Source organism: Mobula birostris, chromosome 3 (assembly GCF_030028105.1).
Source record: "Mobula birostris isolate sMobBir1 chromosome 3, sMobBir1.hap1, whole genome shotgun sequence".
NCBI lineage: Eukaryota > Metazoa > Chordata > Chondrichthyes > Myliobatiformes > Myliobatidae > Mobula > Mobula birostris.
This window is the reverse complement of record NC_092372.1, coordinates 79,653,660-79,675,312: the sequence shown is the minus strand read 5'-3', so window position 1 is coordinate 79,675,312 and position 21,653 is coordinate 79,653,660. Positions and strand designations below refer to the sequence as shown.

At 41.3% G+C, this 21,653-nt stretch overlaps 1 protein-coding gene across 5 annotated transcripts in view; it reads left to right on the top strand.

Moving 5' to 3' along the window:
• Positions 1 to 21,653, top strand: part of stim2b (stromal interaction molecule 2b) — a 156,484-nt gene that overhangs the window by 115,520 nt on the left and 19,311 nt on the right. For all 5 annotated transcript variants that reach the window (XM_072252920.1, XM_072252919.1, XM_072252921.1 and 2 more), the window contains 4 exons: positions 6,910 to 7,021; positions 7,588 to 7,703; positions 15,070 to 15,247; positions 15,795 to 15,972. In XM_072252920.1, coding sequence (XP_072109021.1) covers positions 6,910 to 7,021; positions 7,588 to 7,703; positions 15,070 to 15,247; positions 15,795 to 15,972 — 584 coding nt within the window. The remainder of the gene's footprint in view (positions 1 to 6,909; positions 7,022 to 7,587; positions 7,704 to 15,069; positions 15,248 to 15,794; positions 15,973 to 21,653) is intronic.

Below are 21,653 nucleotides of genomic sequence, written 5' to 3'. Positions count from 1 at the left end.
CTATTAATATGTGGGAGACTCCCAGAAGTTCCGGGAGAGGTGGTATGTCTGTGTTATGTATGAACACAGCTCTAACAACTGCCACACAGCTTTATATCAAGTGATTGGTTGAAGAAAGTTACAAATTGCAATCCTGATTAAGAGCTCTGTTGGCATCAGTTAAAACAAGTTAACTGCATACATGCACTGTTTTACTGGTTAAAAATATACCTGGGATATATTCAAAGTTTCCAAATGTATTTTATGATGGTTACCAGTGATCTTCCAGTGAATAAAAAGTTTTAATTTAAAGCATTGGCGCTCTTTCTCACGCTCAATAGATCACAAGAAAGCTGTGGATATAATTACGTCATTCAAAAACATAAGTTTTCCAAATGGTCAGTGAAACTGAGACTAGGAAACAAAATAATAAAATCACTTGACAGTTTTGCCACTGTTATTTATGATGTTAAATTGTAAACTAGCATTAGGGCACATAAGTTAGCTGTAAATTGTGATACAGAATAGTAGTCTCGATAATTCTTTTTCTGATGTCATATTGAATGTCTTTAGGTCAGTTGGAGACTGGGGTAAAAAGAACTTAAATGGGCATAGAGTTGAGGTACAGATTGTGAGGGAAGGGCTCAAGGAGAAGCAATTGAGAAAGAAAGTTTGCAAAAGCATATGTACTAATAAACATTTTTACACCCGGGTGGGTGTCTGTGCCTCAGTGTTGTTGTTAAAAGTCCTTGTGGTGGCTGTTGCGTGGTGGCCTTTGCATGTTTTAAAAAAATCATTAACCTGTACGTTCTCCTCCCCAATCTGGAATGAAAGTCAAGCATCCTTTACCGTGAAGGATTGCCTGAGAAAAAGGATGTAGAAGTGGAACATAAACAAAATGATAGTGGCTTGTCCAGGAATTAGCCACTACCTTTTATATCAGCACTGCAGTTTTACATATTTTCCCAATTCCTTCCAAGTGGCCACTCATTAGTCAAAACAATATGCATATCTATGTTTGTGTGTGTGTGTATACAATATATACAAATGATGTTCATTATAATTCCAAGAGAATCTTGCAGTTGAGAATTCCAACTTTTAATTAATTGAATACTTTTAAGTGTCAAATTTTCAAAAATTATTTAAATTGTATCAATTGTAAGTGTATTTTTAACTTGCCATCAATAATCCAAAGACATTGCCTTGAAAAAGTATTCAGCCCCCACAACTATTTTCACATTTTACTGTCCAAATTTCGAAATTTAAAATATATTGAAGTAGGATACTTTGAGCTAATTAATCTACAAAACATTGTGCATCATGTCAAAGCAAAAGAGGAGTTCCAAAACCTGTTAATAATTAGCTAAAAATTAACAACCAAAATAGTGAGGCTTGTAACTTTCCTCAGGTGCAATATTCAGTATTACCAACTAACTCACTCATCATGTAGGAAGTTGGAGGATCACCTGTTTTCAATGAATAGCTATCCCCTCTCTCTTTGTAAGGTCCAACAGTATGTTAGATATTCAACAGACCAAACAAAAATGAAAACAAAAGAGCATTCAAGATAAGACGGAACTGATACGAGAAGCAAAACTCTGGGGAAGGGTACAAGGAGAACACCCCTCTAAACTTAGTCGCTGGAGAAAATGACACTCACAAGAGAAGTTTGTGTGAGGCCAGCAGTTAATCTGAGTGAGCTGCAGAAATCAGTGGCTGCAACTGGAGATGAGGTTCATGGCTCCACAATCTCGAAGGCCTTGCACAAAAGGGGTACTTATCGAAGGTGGCAAGGAAGAAGCCCTGGCTTAAAAAAATAATATATCCTTGCCTGTAAGGACTTTGTAAATCATCACTTAGAACATACTGCAAATATGTGGAAGAAGGCCTCGTGTTGGATGAGACTAAAGTGGAACATTTTGCCCTCAACACTAAGCAGTACGTGTGGCGTAAATCTAATACTGCACATCAGCCAGGTAACACCATCCCTGCTGTAAAGTCTGGTGGAGGTAGCATCTTGCTATGGGGCTGCTTTTCAGCATCAGAGACTGGAAGTCTGGTCAGGATTGAGAGGAAGATGAATACTGCTAAATACAGTGAGATTGTCGATTTAAAAACTTATTAGTCTCTGCCAGAAAGCTTAAACTAGGGAGGAAGTTCATCTTTCAGCAGGACAACGATCCAAAGCACACTACCAGAGCGATCACAAAGTGACTTCAAATACAGGACATTGATGTCCTTGAGTGGCCCAGGCAGTATCCTGATCTTAAACTGATTGAACATCTCTGGTGGGACCTCAAGTTTGCTGTTCACTGCTGCCCCAACTGACCTGGCACAGTTTGAGAAACTTGCAAGGAGGAGTGGGCAAATCTTGCTCCATCACATTCTGCAAAGCTAATAGAGACTTATCCGAAGACTACTGGAGGTATTAGCTGTGAGATGTGATTCAACTAAGTACTGAGCAAAGGGGGATGAATACATTTAAACTGATAATTCAGTTTTTTTAATTTTCAGTTTTCCGTGCTTTATAATTTTGCCTTTTCCTGAGCTCTACTGTGGGGGAAAAAAGGAGCATGTTTGGAAATTAGAGTAAGAGGAAATATGAAGCTATCAGGCAGGAACTTGGAAGCATAAATTGGGAACAGATGTTCTCAGGGAAATGTATGGCAGAAATGTGGCAAATGTTCAGGGGATATTTGCGTGGCGTTCTGCATAGTTACGTTACAATGAGACAGGGAAAAGAACCGTGGTGTACAAAGGCTGTTGAAAACCTAATCAAGAAGAAAAGACAAGCTTATGAAAGATTCAAAAAACTAGGTAATGATAGAGATCTAGAAGATTATAAGGCTAGCAACAAGGATCTTAAGAATGAAATTAGGAGAGCCAGAAGGGGCCATGAGAAGGCCTTGGTGAGCAGAATTAAAGAAAACCCCAAGACTTTCTACAAGTAATGTGAAGAGCAAGAGGATAATATTGTGAGAGAATAGGACCAATCAAGTGTGACAGTGGAAAAGTGTGTATGGAACTGGAGGAGATAGCTGAGGTGCTTAATGAATACTTTGCTTCAGTATTCACTACGGAAAAGGATCTTGGCAATTGTAGGATGACTTACAGTGGATTGTAAAGCTTTCGCATATAGACATTAAGAAAGAGGGTGTGCTGGAGCTTTTGGAAAGCATCAAGTTGGATAAGTCTCTGGAACCGGACAAGATGTACCCAGGCTACTGTGGGAGGTGAGGGAGGAGATTGCTGAGCCTCTGGCAATGATCTTTGCATCATCAATGGGGATGGGGGAGTTTCCGGAGATTGGAGGGTTGCAGATATTATTCTCTTATTGAAGAAAGGGAGTAGAGATAGTCCAGGAAATTATAGACCAGTGAGTCATACTTCAGTGGTTGGTAAGTTGATGGAAAAGATCCTGAGAGGCAGGATTTATGAATGTTTGGAGAGGCATAATATGATTAGGAATAATCAGCATGGCTTTGTGAAAGGCAGGTAGTGCCTTACGAGCCTGATTGAATTTTTTGAGGATGTGACTAAACATGTTGATGAAGGTAGAGCAGTAGTAGATGTAGTGTATATGGATTTCAGCAAGGCATTTGATAAGGTATCCCATGCAAGACTTATTGAGAAAGTAAGGAGGCATGGGATCCAAGGGGACATTGCTTTGTGGATCCAGAATTGGCTTGCCCACAGAAGGCAAAGAGTGGTTATAGACAGGTCATATTCTGCATGGAGGTCAGTGATCAGTGGTGTACCTCAGAGATCTGTTCTGGGACCCTTTCTGTTTGCGATTTTTATAAATGACCTGGATGAGGAAGTGGAGGGATGGGTTAGTACATTTGCTGATGACACAAAGGTTGGGGGTGTGGTGGATAGTGTGGAGGGCTGTCAGAGGTTACAACGAGACATCGATAGGATGCAAAACTGGGCTGAGAAGTGGCAGATGGAGTTCAACCCAGATAAGTGTGAGGTGGTTCATTTTGGTGTGTCAAATATGATGGCAGAATATAGTATTAATGGTAAGACACTTGGCAGTGTAGAGGATCAGAGGGATCTTGGGATTCGAGTCCATAGGACACTCAAACCTTCTGCGTAGGTTGACTCTGTGGTTAAGAAAGCATACAGTGGTCTTCATCAACTGTGGGATTGAGATTAAGAGCTGAGAGGTAATGTTACAGTTATATAGGACCCTGGTCAGACACCACTTGGAGTACTGTGCTCAATTCTGGTCACCTCACTACAGGAAGGATGTGGAAAGCATAGAAAGGGTGCAGAGGAGATTTACAAGGATGTTGCCTGAATTGGGGAGCATGCCTTACGAGAATAGGTTGAGTGAACTTGGCCTTTTCTCCCTGGAGTGACGGACGATGAGAGGTGACCTGATAGAGGTTTTTTAGATTATAAGAGGCATTGATCATGTGGATAGTCAGAGGCATTTTCTGAGGGCTGAAGTGGCTAGCATGAGAGGGCACAGTTTTAAGTTGCTTGGAAGTAGGTATAGAGGAGATGTCAAGGGTAAGTTTTTTATGCAGAGAGTGGTGAATGCGTGGAATGATCTGCTGGCGATGATGGTGGATGCGGATACGATAGGGTCTTTTAAGAGACTCCTGGATAGATACATGGAGCTTAGAAAAATAGAGGGCTATGGGTAACCCTAGGTAATTTCTAAAGTAAGGACGTGTTTGGCACTGCATTGTGGGCCAAAGGGCCTGTATTGTGCTGTAGTTTTTCTATGTTTCTGTAATATTAACAAATGAGTATTCACAGTTAAATTGATCAAAATCCCTGGTTGTAATATTCATTTATGTGAACAAAGGGTTTGGGGCCGAATCTCTTTCAAGACACTGTATATTATATAAATAATAAGTCTTTGGAATTCTCTAAATTTGTGGTTGGTGGAAGTTAAGGCACTGAGTAGATTCAAGGCAGAACATGAAAGAGTTTTGGATATTAAAGGATTGAGGAGATGTGTGTGGTATGGGGAGGCGGCACTGAGGTATAAGTTCTGCTGTGATCATTGAATAGTAGTGTGGCATAGTCTTTCCATTTCTTATGTTAATAACTAGGAATTAACTATCAATCCCTTCTGATTAATCACTTTCAAACATGATAAACTCTAAATATTAACCCTTCCATGCTGTTTTAATTGTATTCAGTCTTACATACTTGTATTCAATTTTTGCATGATTTTCTTCTTGTATAGACATAGCCTAACCCTTGTGATTTCTTCCTTGAATGCTTACCATTGATTTACCAACCTACTTTTGTTAAACAGAGATATCATTATAGCAAAATGCTCCATTCTCCAAATGGGAACCTTTGTCTAAATTCTGGTCACCAGCCTAAACAAATCTTCTTCTGACACCCCTTCTTCCAATCTTTCTTCAGAATCAGAATTAGGTTTATAATCACTGACCTGTTTTGTTTTGTTGTAACAGTACAGTGCAATACATACAAATGACTGTAAATTACAATAAGGATAGATAGATGGATCAAAAGGAGAGCCAAGTATTGAGGATTCATAGACCTTTCACATATCTGATGGTGGAGGAGAAGAAGCTGTTCTTAAAACATTGAACGTGTGTCTTCAGGCTCCTGTATCTCCTCATTGATGGTAGTAATGCAAAGAGGGCATGTCCCGGATGGTGTGGGTCCATCATGATGGATGCCACCTTCTTGAGACATCGCCCCTTGAAAATGGCGGGAGGCTAGTGTCTATGATGGAGCTGGCTGAGTCTATGATGCTCTGCATCTTTTTCTGATCCTGTGCATTGACACCTCCATTCATTTCCTAAGCTATGTCTGCACCTCCCATCTCACGTTCCCGAGACTCCAATCCATTCTGCCAGTTTTCTTGTTAAGATAATAGCAGTTTCCATTTGAGTGCTTCCACAATCTCTTCCCTTAACCCTTACTTTCTTTCCACCATTGCTGAGGGGACAGTGCATCTGTTTTATTCCCTGAACTCTGCCTGTACCCCTCTCCTTCCACCTTGATCAAGTATAGGTTTTCCCTTATCGTTACCTTCCACATGACTATCTTGGCAAATCAGCAGATTATCCAATGTAATTTCCATTGCCACTAGCAAACACATTGTTCTCTTCTTGCCCTTTTCAACACATTTCCTCTGCTGGTTCACTCTCCCAAATCCACCAACCCCTATCCTTCTTCTCCCAGCACTTTCCCCTGCAACTGCATGAGATGCAATACCTGTCCTTTCATCTCTTCCCTTCCCACCAGTCCAGGAGCCAAACACTTCCTGCTGGTGAAGCAGTGATCCATTTCTACTTCTTCCAAGTTTGGTGCACCATGTTCAGTGCTCACAATTTCTCTTTTTTTTTTCCATTAAAGAACTGAGATACTCTGTCCATGGCACAAGAGGGACCATGAACTTGAGGTTGCCTGTGACTTTAATTCTCCATCCCCCACCCACTCTGAGCTCTGTCTTTTGGCTTCTGGCACTGTTCCCAAGTAAGCACAAGGAGCAGCACCTCATCTTACAATGAGGCAGACGCAGGAATCAACGTCAAATTCAGTAATAGAACCATCTGTTCCACCTTATATTAGAAATTCTGTTTACTTGGTCTTGTCACTACATAAATGCTGCCTGAAGCACCGAGAATTTACAGCAATCTTGTTTCAGATTTCCAGTATCTGCAGTGTTTGATATTTCACTGTTCCAACAATTAATTTCTTCTCATTCATTGCCTGCTATTTACATATTTTCCGAAGTGACTAGTGGTAATTAACAAGGTTTCTTCAATTGCTATTACTTCCACTCGTATCCTTTCTGTACAATAGTAGTAAGACTGAAGTAGTAAAATAACATGGAGTATTTTAAAACTTGCAAAAGTTCAGAACATTTCCTTGTTGAAAATTATTAAATTGATCATTGATATTCCATTATGTCTCTTGTTTAAATTGCAGTACACAATTGGACAGTGGATGAAACGATGGACTGGTTAATTCACTTTGTGGAATTACCACAGTATGCAAAGATTTTTCAGGAAAACAAAATTCGCGGAGCAGACCTACCCAGGTAGGTTTTTTTGCTGCAGGTAGATCACTGGTTTCCATCTCCATCAGTGATGGCAACATCCATAAATCTAAACATGGTACTTAATGGCTAATAAGAATTACATGAAATCATCTTGCATTAATTTTAGAGATATGAGGATCAGCACACGGTGTTATTAAGTAATTTCAGGCGACGAGATAAGAATTGTGTTCGTTGAATTAAAATGGATTGCAACACAGAACCAAACAATCTTGTTCGTCAGATTGTGGTAGTGTTTCCTTTTCAGTTGAGCAAGGGTCTTAATCCCCTGTGTCTATGCAACGTGGAGATTTGGACTTACTCCCGTTGATGATTAATACCTCAAGGCTAACGGCTTTGTGCTCCACAGTCCAATAACTTGCCAGACTCATTTGGCAACAAGATCAGTCACCTTGGTAAAACATTGGTTATATACAGTGAAAATCACAGTACAAGGAAGAGAAAAAGTAACTTGTTTTGCTACAAGTTGGAAGAGCAAGTTTTACCACATTGTTTCTTTGTACCTTTTCATAAACATTGTATTTCTAAAACTGGTGTTTGTTTTGCAGGCTAGCTGTGAATGAGATTCCACTTATGGTGACTAATTTAAAAATCACTGACCGGAGCCACAGGCAAAAGCTTCAGCTGAAGGCACTCGATGCCGTGCTGTTTGGAGCTCCCATTGGTGAGTATCAGGTTAAAATGACTACTTCTTTAAACAGGTTCAGTAGCTTTTTAATGAGTTAACTACAGCCGCAACTTTAGGCACAAGTGCTAAATACTAGTGAGAGACAGTTTTGTTGGTCGCCAAGCTGCAACCCTAGAGTGGGTTTGCCAGGTGGAGTGGAAACCTCAGTTTTTATTTCATTCTTTATATCTGAGGGAGGTGTGGTTGATTGTAAAATATCTTTCCTGCTGCTAAGACTAACATCAGCTGGCTTGGTACTTTTTTGCAAAGGGATCTGGGTATCCTAGTACGTGGTTCACAGAAAGCTAGTAATGGGGAAAACTTGGAAAATATTATCAATTATTTTGAGAGTAATGGAGTACAAAATTCTTGAGGTTATGCTTCAGGTATGGGGGGCATTGTTAAGATTGCATCCTGAGAAGTGTGCATAACATTGGTCAGTTTATTTAAGGAAATATGTAAATACATTGCATGTAGTTCAGAGGTGGTTCATTGGACTGCTACCTAAACTGAACAGTTTGTTTTTAAATGACAAGCTAAACTTATATCCTATGGAGAGTGGTTCTTGACATGTTGGATGCAGAAAGGATGTTTATTCTGTTGCAGAATTCAGAACTAAGGTGGGGGTATTACCCATTTAATCCAGATGAGGTGAAATTTCTTTTTTGAAGGTCATGAGTCTTTGGAATTATTTTTCTTGACAGGTGGTGGAAACAGAATCTTTGATTGTTTTGAAGGCATGACATGTATGACATGCAAAGGGTAATAAGTTACAGGGAGCAGTTATGAGTGAAGAACTGGGGTTACAGTCAAAGCAGCCATTGATTTCTTAAGTGGTGGGGTCATTTACTCCTCTTCCATATCTGTATGTTTAGATCGAACCTGCAGTCTCCTGTTCTTTAATCCCTTAGATTAATTGCCAGAGTAGATCTGGTTTACACCTGGAATTCAGGGTCTTAACTATCACCAAGTTTGGCTCTATATTTGTGAATTTTATATTACATTATTGCAAGAGTTGTAACAGTAGGTCAAGGTGAAGCCGGGTAAGTGTATATAACTTGAGAGCTATGTTAATAGAAGCTAAATAAAAGGAGATGAGAGGAGGCTTCAATAGAGCATCGGCGCTGGCACAGATTGGTTGGGCAGCCTGGCCTTCTCTATGGTCTAATTGATTTCATGCAATTTCACCTGAGAGAAACTGGAAGTGATCAAAAGCTAGCTTAGTCAGGGTAATTACTTCCCCATTAGATGGCACTATCACTCCACGTCTGTTTCTTTAGTAACGTTTGGATCTTTTTATTAAAATGGGCTAGAATTTCTATGATGATGGTGGGAGATGATGGACACCATTTCTGAAGAGTTCCCACCAAGTTCTCAATCAGTGAGAACTGCACCAGTTGAAGTGACTACTAACAGGGTCATTTTGAGTGATCAGTTTGAAAATCAAGCACATCGTTTTAGAGAGACTAGCGGTATGAATTTGTAAAAGTATGTTGTAGAATTTACAATTTTCCTGATAGCCAAATTACTACTACTACTACTTTGACTGAGGCCTAAGGGGCTGGTGTCGGGCGTAGAACCAAACTACACAAAGTAGTAAATAACGGGATTCTCTGTTTTCATCCATTTCAGCACTGTCTTAAAATACTGGGTAGATCTTCTGACCCTACGATGGCTGTATACTACTTTCACCATGGTCCTAGGTGCAGTCTAGGTAGGAGCTGATATAAATGACAGTATTACAGTTAAGTGATTGGAGATGCAGCCAGAGAGCTGGACCTCTGATTCAGAGGCACAAGTTCGAGTTCCACCATGACAATGGGGGAAGTTGTTTGAATAATTAAATACAATTTGCAATTTAAAAAAACAATGAAGTTATTGCCATTACAAAGAGTATGGGAAATTTACTATCCTTACTCAGCCTGATCTGTGTTTGACCCCAGAATCCCCAATGTTGTTTTATTCCTAATTGCCTCATCAGTACAGAAGCAGCTTGGGATGGGCTGAGGAATAGCAAATGAAGCTTAATCTGGATAAATTTGAAGTGTGGCATTTTGGAAAGACAAATAAGGTTGTAGAACGGAAAGACTGAGATATACAACTACACGGTGACCTGAAAATGACATCATAAGTAGACAGTGTGGTGACGAAAGCTTATAACAGTCTGATCTTCATCATTCAGGGTTATAAGTATAGAAGTTAGGATGTTATGTTGCAGCTGTACAAGATGTTGTTGAGGCTGCAATTGAAATATTGTGTTTATCTTTGCTCACCAGTCTATAGGAAGTATGTCATTAAGCTGGAAAGAGTGCAGAGGAAATTATGAGGATATTGCTGGGACTTGATTGCCTGCGTTATGGACAGAGATTGAACAGATTGGGATTTTCTTCACTGGAGCAAAGGAAAATGAGGGGTGATCTTACAGAGGTGTATATAATCACAAGTGGCATAGATAGAGTCAATGTGCACAGATTTTTCCTCAGGGTTAGGGAATCAAGAACTAGATGGCATAGGTTTAAGGTCAAAGGGGAGAGATTTAATAGGCGTCTAAGGGGCAACTTTGTCACCTAGAGAGATCAGTATATGGAATGAGTTACTGGAGGAAGTGACTGAGGCAGGTATACGCCTCCATGGCTGGGGAAGTGATGACATTCTCCTGTTACACTGTTTCTGGTTACTTATTTTTTATTCTTTCTTTCTTCTCTTCTAATATTTGTACTTCCATGCACTTGTAATGTGGCTGAGACGCTGTAATTTCCTTTGGACTCAATAAAGTATCTATCTATCTATACTGTCAACATTTAAAAGGTGAATGGATAGGAAAGGTTTAGAGGAATGTTAGCCAAATATGGGCAGATGGCACTCTTGGTGGGCCTGGACCTGTTGGGTTGAATTGCCTGTTTCAATTTTGTATGATCTTATGGATCTAATTAGCAGGAGTCCCCAACCTTTTTCACACCGCGGACCGGTTTAATATTGACAATATTCTTGCGGACCGGCCGACCGGTTGGGGAGGGGGGTGTTCAATTCGGGTTAAACTCACCTCAACATATCTTTTACAGTTAGGGTTACCAACTTTCTCACTCCCAAATAAGGGACAAAAGTAGCAGTCAAATCCCAGGACACTTTACCCCAGGAAAGACTACCATGACCATGACGCCTTTTCCATATAAATTAATGGTAATTGCTTCTGCGCTTTATGCCATTTCGGCACGAAAGGTTTCATAGGAATGCTCTAACTTAGCGGGCAAGATACGGGACAAGGGCGGTCCTGTATGGGACAAACCAATCTAGCCCAATATACGGGATGTCCCGGCAAATACAGGACAGTTGTCAACCCTATGTTCAAGTTCAACAGTGCGTGACAGGGAATGAGGAAAGGTGTAGCTGACTCATATCGTTTCCTCACAGCCCGATACCGGTCCATGGCCAGGTGGTTGGGGACCACTGTAATTAGAATGCTTCCAGTGTCTATTCCATACAAAAATGTCCCGTGGTTACGTCACTTTGCAAATTGTATCTCTTGAGAAGTTAGCCCCCTGCTGTAGGTCATTAGCCTGTGCTCTGTAAATGATACTGTTTGTTTACATAGCTGTGCTTTTAAAAAGGTCAAATTAAATTTATTATCATATAAGCCATCATATACAACCCTGAAATTCATTTTCTTACAGGCAAACTCAATAAATCCAAGAACCATTATAGAATCAATGAAAGACTGCACCCAAGAGGGCGGACAAAGAACCAATGGGCAAAAGACAACAAACTGTGCCAAATATTTATGAAAAAAAGAAATATTAATAATGATTACAGTGCTGTGAGAAAGTCCTGTGAAAGCCAGTTCAGTGATGGGTCAAGTGAAGTTATCCTCACTGCTTCAGGAACCTGATGGTTGAGGGGTAATAACTGTTCCTGAACCTGGTGGTGTGAGTCCAGAAGCTCCTTTACTTTCTTCCTGATGGCAGCAGCTGCTGGCAACTTACATTGAAAACTCATGACTGGTTTTCATTGAATTAATTCTTGGTAGTAAACATATAATTCCATAACTCCTGAATCCCCAACAGTGGCCTGCTCAGGGTCTAAGTATCCAACTATAAATAATACTGCTATTTCCATTTTATTCTGTCATATTTATTAGTAAGCACCTTTAAACAATAGTAGTGATCTTTAGCTAAGATCCAGGAAATTGTTGGCAAAAATACTGGACAGGTTTTAAAAGACCTTTGGACCAATTTTTTTTTCACTATTGTTTTACTCCAGTACCTTCAGAGAATACGCTGCCTTTGTTTGAGCAGGAATAGTAATTATAAATCTTACAGACTTGTATCCTTTTCTATCTTCCATGTCTTCAGTTTACCTCCACCCTCATGGAAACAGGCAACAGAATTTTCTTATCTCTCTTAAATGGGAAGGGCATCAATATTGCCAGAGAGAATTTTATTTAGTAACTTGAAAGGATTCACATAGCTGGTTTTGTAAATATAGTTCCTTGAACACTTGTCTCTGCCATGCTACCAAAACAAAGTTCCAGCTTAAAACCATTCCCTAGGTGGTTGTAACTCAGCTCAAGCAAAATAGACAAGGCAGGAAAGTCCATCTTTTAAACAGTTTTTCCAGTCTTCTCTTGAGTTTGTCCTGATCCAAGTTCTTTATTCCTGGAAGAGGGGCAGGCACAATGCACCTCAGAGATTCTTACACATAATGCTTGTAATTTTAAAATGAACAGTTGGAAGATAACCAAACGAACTCAGTCCTTCCATGAAGACCGACTGCTGCACTGGGTTTGGAACACTACTGACCACCATCAGCCCCGTGGCTTCTGTGGAGAGTGACGGCCGACTTCTTCCGCACTTGCCTTAATGCCTCCAAATGGAGCCGATCATGGTCCCGGGCCCCGTCTCTGGTCTTCTCCACGAGGCAGCTCGTGATCTCGGTCCTCTCCAGGGACAGCAAAGTGCTAGGTCATTCAATAAAATTCCGTACCACATGGCACAGGCTCCAAAAGTTTCCAAAACACAATCAAGACAAAAAGAACTAGCAGAAGACATAGAGAAAGTGAGATAATTGAAGAGATTGGCTATCTGGAAGATGTCACCAAAGGGATCATTGTTGGCTGGCGCCATCTTGACCGGAAGTTTTTTTTCAAAGGTTCAGAGGTCCAATTTAATGTCAGAGTAATGTATACAATATACATCCCGAAATGCTTTTTCTTCACAAACATCCACGAAGACAGAGGCGTGACCCAAAAAATGAACGACAGTTAAACGTGAGAACCCCAATTCCCCCCCCCGCGTCTAAGTGGCAGAAAGCAACGATCCCCCCTCCTCCCATCAGCAAATAAAGCACATCAGTACCGTCATCGAGCCCAAGCGTGTGCTAAGCAATATCAAAGACACAGACTGAAGTAACCCCAAAGGCTTCGCATTTCATCTGACACTCAACAAACCACAGGTTCTCTCTCCCCCGGCAAGGAAGAGGGAGGTGTCCCCCATTTTCACAGCGAGTAGGAGACATAACAACAATCCGCTGATTTATGATGTTGAAAGTCCATTTCCTTGCTTTTTTCGAGTTGTGTATCTGAAGATGGCAAAGATCTTGGGTCTTCAGGCCCACAGTGAAAGATTTAATGGCCTCCCCCATGACGCACGAGTCTCCTGCTGTGACACCGGCCCTCGATCCGCCTGCCTCCAGAGCCCCGAGATCTTAGGCTTTCGAACAGGATCGAGACTCTCAGGTCAAACCCTTGGCATGTCAAATAATGGCCAGTCGTGAAACCCTGAGAACGGGTCCCATTCCCGCAAAGAACCGAAGCCTGCGTGTAACTCCAGGTCAGGGTCTTCAAAAGAACCCTGAAAGGGAAAAATAGAGATATTAAAGATCGAAGTAGAGCTGTTTCTGAAGATGCAAGCGAAGGAGCCGCTGTTAGGCGCCGTTATCCTTCCTAAGTTCCGCCTTCAGTTTTGAGGGCATATACCGTAAATCCAAGAAACACAATCAGATGGACAAACAACCAGTGTGCAAATAAAAAATTAAATAAATAAGCAATAAATATCGAGAACATGAAATAAAGAGTTCTGTAAGTGATGTGGCGGGTGAAGTTATCCCCTTTAAGTCCTTGATGTGTGGGGGTTAATTACTGTTCCTGAACCTGGTGGGTGTGAGTCCCGAGGCTCCTGTACCTTCTTTCTCATGGCAGCAGTGAGAAGGGAGCATGGCCTGGGTGGTGGGGGCCTTGATGATGGATGCTGCTTTCGTACGACAGTGCTCTATGTAAATGTGATCAATGGTGGGGAGGGCTTTACCCGTGATGGACTGGGCTGTATCCACTACTTTTTGTAGGATTTTTCATTCAAGGGCATTGTTGTTTCCATGATTGCAGTCAGTCAATATACTCTCCACCGCACACCTATAGAAGTTTGTCAACATTTTAAGTGTCATGCTGAATCTTCGCAAACTTATAAGGAAGTAGAAGTGCTGCTGTGCTTTCTTTGTCGTGGCACTTACGTGCTGCACCCAGGACAGATCACCTGAAGTGATAACACTGAGGAATTTAAAGTTGCCGACCCTCTCCACCTCTGACCGTCAATGAGGACTGGCTTATGGACCTCCAGTTTCCTCCTCCTCATGTCAATAATCAGCTCTTTAGTCTTGCTGACATTGAGTGAGAGGTTGTTGTGGCACCACTCAATCAGATTTTCAATCTCCCTCCTGCATGCTGATTCATCACCACCTTTGATTCTGCCTACGGCAGTGGTGTCAGCGAACTTAGATTTGGTGTTGGAGCTGTGCTTAGTCTCACAGTTGTAAGTGTAAAGTGAGTAGAGCAGGGGGCTAGTACACAGCCTTGTGGTGCACCTGTGCTGATGGAGATTGTGGAGCAGACGTTGTTGCCAATCTGAGTTGACTGGGGTCTGCAAGTGAGGAAATCAAGGATCCAGTTGCACATGGAGGTATTGAGGTGAAAAATGCCTTGAAGCTTATCACACGATAGTATTGAACGCTGAGCTGTAGTTGATAAAGAGCATAAAGAACATGGATAAATTCTGAATTTATCCAAGTCTTGCTCTGTAAAATAAAATAAACACTGAACTGTTTTGTCTTTGTAAGGCAATTAAATAAATGTGATTGATGTTGATGTTACACATACAGTGGTCGCCTTTGCAAGTATGTGTTTTTCATTACGACAGATTGAATAATATCTTGTATTTAGCACTGACAATTTGTTGTGACTTCTAAAATTTTTGCGAGACAGGTGCAACATTGAACCTTAATAAAAGATGTTCCATTATGGAGAACTAACCTTCTATGTTGTTTTACATAATGGTCATTGAATATTTTCTTTACAGAGGTAATTTCTGCTTTTCAGGCCCTCGTCATAATTGGTTGAAGGACTTCATTCTCGCTGTTTCAATGGTTGTTGGTATTGGTGGCTGTTGGTTTGCATACACCCAGAACAGGAACTCCAAAGAACACATCACAAAGATGATGAAAGAGCTGGACAGTCTGCACAAAGCTGAGGAAAGCCTGATGGAATTTCAAGAGAGGTGAGTTCAGAGTGAAATGAGCAGGACCAAAAGTTTCAGAATTTGCTTTTGAAAGATAATTGTAAATGACATCCAGAGAAAATGGTGATTTTTTTTTTCCACCTATCACAACTTAAACCTTTAAGGTGCAAGTCTTAAGCCTTGAGATTTTGTATGACCCTTCTCCAACACACACCCACATCCTTCCTGATGTGTTTGGCTAGGTCAGAAGGTATGTTGGACATGGGTGTTTCACTCTGAAATGTGACAACTCTGGTTTGTCCAGAGGTGTCAGACTTCATACGACGATTAAGCTGAGAAAACACTGAATTATCATGTGCCACATCTAACACAGCAATAAGAAGTTGTAGCTACTATTGTAATTCTATAAATGGATATTATAGAAGTGTTTGGTTTCTGGCTAACAGTATCTCCTTCCAGATAGGTACTTTCTAGCATTGCCATACCTTCAGACACAAAGCACAGCTCTGTCAGTCGAAAACATTGGTTATGAAAATGACTGTATTTCATTTAATTTTTTTTTCTTTTTTTTCTTGCCTTGATGAAGACTTCAAAAAGCTCAAGAAGAGAACAGAACTGTTGAAGTGGAGAAGCAAAATTTAGAACAAAAAATGAAAACGGAAATAAATGATGCCAAGCGAGAGGCGCAGCGCCTGAGAGAGCTGCGAGAGGGCTCAGAGACTGAACTCAGCAGGCTGAAATATGCGGAGGAGGAGCTTGTACAGGTACAGACTTTTAAATTCCTGTGTTTTATATAGTTACAGCTATTAAACTTTATTATCTGATGCACTAATTTATGATGCAAACTCTCTGCAGCACAGGCTCATTGTGTTCCAGGAAAGTTGAAGTACAGGTTATTAAATTATATACACCTGTTATGGTGGCGTCTTGGGGAGTGTGAGGAATGGAGGAATCCTGGAGGTGGAAATACAGATAGATAACATACTGCACATTAATCGGGGTGTCGAATGCAGAAGTAGAGAGACTATTCTTCATTTTTATAAAGCCTTGGTCAGACCTCAATAGGACTACTAAGTGCTGTTCTCGACAGCATGCAATAGAAAAGATTTGATCGTGCTGGAAGGGTTGCAGAGGAGGTTCAGCAAGATGTTGCCTGGGTTGGAGCATTTCAGTTATGAAGAGAGTCTGAAGAAACTAGGCCTGTTATCCCTGGAGTGGAGGAAGTTAAGAAGCCACATAACTGAGGTATATAAAACAATGAGGGATCATAGGTAAGATAGACTGCAGGAAACTTTTCCCCATTTCAGCAGGAGATAAAAGGTGTAGGGTAAAGTAGAAGAGGTTCAGAGGCAATATGAGGAAAGCCTTCTTTACCCAGAGAGTGGTAAGTACTTGGAATTGACTGGCTGAGAAAGTGGTTGACTCTGGGTCATTGACAGTATTTATGAAGTGTCGACATGAGCATTTGAATTGCTAGGCAGAGGGGGTATGGACCTAGTGCTGGGAGATTAGATTAATATGAAAGGGTGCGCCACTGGTTAGTGAAGGCATTGGACCGAATGGCCTGTTTCCATGGTGTGTGATAATATGCATCCAGTTGGGGGCAGATCTTCTGTCACTTCATGATCCATCTTGGTTCCTGGTGTGTCATGTACTGGGACCATGACTCCCTACATTTTGGGATGGCCCAATATAGTCCAGGTGCTGCCCCAGTACAGGGAAATAGCTGGACTCGCAGAAGTCCTTTGATGGCAGGCTGTCAAAACTATCAGTGCGATTGAGGCTTCTGAATGCTTGTGATTATCATTTGGGAGGGTAAGGAAATGATGGAGGAATTAAACAACTGTACCTGTCATCATAGAAATAGACACAAAAACGCTATCAGGAATACCAAGGGACTAAGAGTGCAGTGAGAATGAGGAACTGAAGGAAGGTAGTGTAAAATCACCTTGTGAAGCTGGTGAAACCAATAAATTCCAGGGATCCAATATTCCAAAAGCAGCAGTCGGCAAGAATGGTCAGTGCAATAAAATTACTGGAGAGATTAGTGGAATTATGGGCTATGGGGAAAAGGCAGGTAGGTGGAGATGAGTCCATGGTCAGATCAGCCATGATCTTATTGAATGGCGGAGCAGGCTCGACGGGCCAGATGGCCGACTCCTGCTCCTATTTCTTATGTTCTTACAAGATTCCAGGAATGGTAGACTTGTCGAAATGATGAGAGATTGAGTGGATCTGGCTTGTCCTCTCTAGAATTTAAAAGAATGGGAGGTAATCTCATGAAAAATTAGGAAATGCTTCCAGGTCTCAACTGGCTGGCTTTAGGGAGATATTTTCCTGGCTGCAAAATGTAGAACTTGGGATCAGAATATTTGAATAAACTATAGGCCACTTTGGACTGAGGTGACAAATAATTCCTTTCTGCAATAAGTAGTGAATCTGTGGAATTCTCTGCCGGGGGTGGGGGGGGAGGGTGTTGTGGAGGCATAGTTATGAAGCTTCTTCAAAATCATAATTGGTAGATTTTTGGATTTTCAGTGAATCAAGGGATAAGGGTTTGTACAGGAAAATGGTACTAATTAGGTCAGCTGTGAACTTGATGACCAGCAGAGAAAACTCAAAGGCCAGATGATTTGTTCTCGCTTCTAATTCTTCTTGTGTCAACTTTTTAAAAGAACTAAGAGAGAAGCATTTCTTGAATTACAATTAAAATGATATTTCCATACTCTTGGCACTTTGGTGGTGCTGGATTTTCCAGACTATTGGGTGTTACTCCTATTAATACTGCAACTCACTTGTAATTCACTTAATTTGGATGTTACACAATTAGATAATCTCTTTTTTTGTGAACCAGATGGAGTTTTAAAAGACCAAAGGAAATAAAACCAGATGAGTTTAAAGGGGGCATGGGAATGAAGTTCGGGTAAAAGTAAAGGAGCTTGGGGAAAGGATTTTCAGTGAGATTAAAAGGAGCATGGGAAGAGGACCCCGATAAATTTCAAAGAAGCATGGACTCAGTTGGGTTGAATAGGAGAATGGGAAGGGGTCTTGGAGAGCTGAAAGAGAAGGGGTCTTGGAAAGCTGAAAGAGAGCATGGGAAACGGCTATGGTGATTTTAAATAGTGTGGGAAGGGGATCTCTGTGAATTCAAAAAGAGTAAGGGAACAGGGTTTTGGTGAGCTTAAAGGGTGTGTAGGAAGTGTAAAGAAAGTGTGGGAGCAGGCCCTTAGTGAGATTTAAAGCAGTTGGAAGAATGGCAACCTGGTAAGTTTAAAAGGAGTTGAAAACAGTGCCTTGTTAAGTTTATAAAGAGCCTTAGTGAGATTAAAAGTAGTGCTGGAACCAGGGCCCCAGAGAGTTTAAAGGGGATGGGGAAAACATCATCAAGTTGTTTCTGAATAATTGGATTGCAAATTATCTGAGATGTACTGTGCAAGTTATAACTCGTTTACCATTTTATTATAAAGTTATTGTAGAGCAGAGTACCTTTTATTGCAGAGTAACTTTCAGTTTTATAGAAGGGAATTAGTTTAGTCATTTGCTCCTAAGCAGAATTTTTTTTGACTTGCTTGATTATCACTGACATGTATTGGCAAAATTTAGCAGGCAAAGAATAACCACCACAGTGCATGTCTTATTCTGTCTGTGTGTCAGGGTAACTTTCTGTATGGTACTGGTATGTTTTGTAACTCCAAAACATTAACTTAATTAAAAGAGAGGCGCAAGAGTTCAAAATATGAGTTGAACTTTGTGTTTACTTTAAGCGAGTTGGGCAGACATCTCGTGGTAGCGACATGGCATATGCAATTCACTTATATATAACCCGTAATGAAGTAATTAAACAAATAGGAATGCTTAACCAAACAATATATTTACGATATTACTTAAAGATTGCTGAAATGTTGAATGCACAACACTCCTCCCTGCTTAGCTACAACCCAATAATACATAGACATCGACAGCATAATAAATTTTAAATGGTCCTATTCAGGACTAAAGAGTTAATCGCTGTAGAGGCTTTCTTACTTTTGTGAGATCAGGCTTCTTGGCAGGCGAGACTTGTGGCTGTGAAACAATCTCAGGTTCTGGAGCCTTCTCTGTGGTGAATGTAGGAGTTGACTCAGGGACTGCAGGAAGGAGTTCTGACAGGTTTCTCTAATCATTGACTCTGCTCTCCTCAGCTGGTCAATGTGTCATCTCCAGGTGATAGCAGACACAATCTCCAATGTGTAGGAGGGTGGTCCAGTTTTGTCCTTAATCTTTCTGAGTACCCATTTTTGATCACTTCTGCAGTCCTTCACCAGGACTGCCTGTCCAGGATGGAAACCTCCTAGTTTGAAAAGCCTTCAATTTGTCTCAGCTGTTTGTCCTGCATACTTTTTCTGAGATTGGGTTTGAGGAGATCCAAGTGTGAATGCAAGGGCCGACCCAGAAACAGTATGGCTGCTGAGTTGTTATTTGTGGAGTGTGCTGCATTGCGATATGCGAGGAGGAAACTGGCAAATTTCTGCTTCGGTGTCAGTGGAGTGTGTTCTACTGACATTGCTCGCATTGTGCTGTTTAGTTTCTGGGCAGACATTTCCTGCAAGCCATTTGTAGCTGGGTGGTACGGAGCTGACATGTCCTATTCCGTTCAGTTTTAGGAATGACTGAAACTATTCCACAACAAATTGTGGTCCGTTGTCACTGCCTAGGTGTTCTGGAGCACCAGATCTTGAGAAAAGGCATCACTGTGTGAGGCTGTAGTGGAGGTCATTAGGTACACTTCTGGCGACTTTGTAGCTGCATCAACTACTATAGAGAAATTTGTGTCCGTGAATGGTCCAGCAAAATCTAAATGAATCCTCCGCCAGGCCAATGCAGGCCATTCCCAGGGATAGAGAGGCACTGCCCTTGGCATCTTCGGAACTTGTTGGCATCCCGAACAGTCCATAGCAAGCTGCTGGATCTGCCAATCAATCCCAGGCCACCAGAGAATGCTTTCATTTTAACCTTGCCTGGATGACTGACATGTAGCTCCTACAACATAGTCATACTTTATTAATCCCGGAGGAAATTAGTTTTCGTTGCAGTTGCTCCATAAATAATAAGTGGTAATAGAACCATAAATAGTTAAATAGTAATATGTAAATTATGAAATAAGTCCAGGACCAGCCTATTGGCTCAGGGTGTCTGACCCTCCAAGGGAGGAGTTGTAAAGTTTGATGGCCACAGGCAGGAATGACTTCCTATGACGCTCTGTGCTGCATCTCGGAGGAATGAGTCTCTGGCTGAATGTACTCCTGTGCCCACACAGTACATTATGTAGTGGATGGGAGACATTGACCAAGATGGCATGCAACTTGGACAGCATCCTCTTTTCAGACACCACCGTCAGAGAGTCCAGTTCTATCCCCACAACATCACTGGCCTTACAAATGAGTTTGTTGATTCTGTTGGTGTCTGCCACCCTCAGCCTGCTGCCCCATTTTTGCTCTCAGCTTGGATAGCACAACAACTCTCAATCTCTGCATAAGGCAGCTTCTGTCAAGGGCAAGTTCATCCCTGTGCTGATAAAAATGAGGGAACTGGAGTTTCTGCTGTATATTTCAGCCATGTTGGGTGTCATGCAGACCTGAAACAGTGTGGGGTATTTTGTTGTTTTGCTTTGCATCATCTATGCCACATTTAATTTGTGTTAGGGAGAATACACCAAGAGAAGTGTAGTTTTTTGTAAATTTTTCCAGTATTTTCTTTTCCAAGGGTAAGCAGGACAATCCATCAGCATTTCCATGAATAGTCGTTCTCTTAATTCTTTTTTTCTGCAGCGGTAGGGGAATGTGATGCAGAGGCTATGGGGGCATTCATTTCCATCACTCAAAACATATGACATGACTGCATAAGGTGAGGCATCACAGGCAAGCTTCACTGGACGTTGTGGATCATGTTGTGTGAGTACAGTGTCAAACGTCTCCATTTCCTCTACTTTTTTGAAAATCACCTCACACTGCTTTGTCCATTGCCATTTCATCCTGACCTGCAGTAATGAGTTCAAGTGGTGGAACACAGTAGCCAAACTTGGCATGAAACTGTTATAATAACTGATAATTCCTAAAAAGGACCACAACTGCGACACGTCTTTTGGCCTAGAGTATCCACCACTGTTTGAATTTTCTCAGCATGCTTGTGTAATTCTTGTGCGTTGGTGGTGTGGCCACAGTAAGTGATGCCTAGTTTAAAGAACTCACTTGTTGCATTGTGCTCTGAGCCCATAATCTTCTAATCTTTTTAAGACTTGAGGAGCTCAAAACTGTTCACAATATGCAAGGTGAGGCCTCAGCATCCCATACCATACCTGATCTTGTATTCTAGACCTCTTGAAATGAATGTTAACATTGCATTTGCCTTCCTCACCACCAGCACTTCTTACAAGTTAGCCTTTAAGTTATTCTATACAAGGACTCCC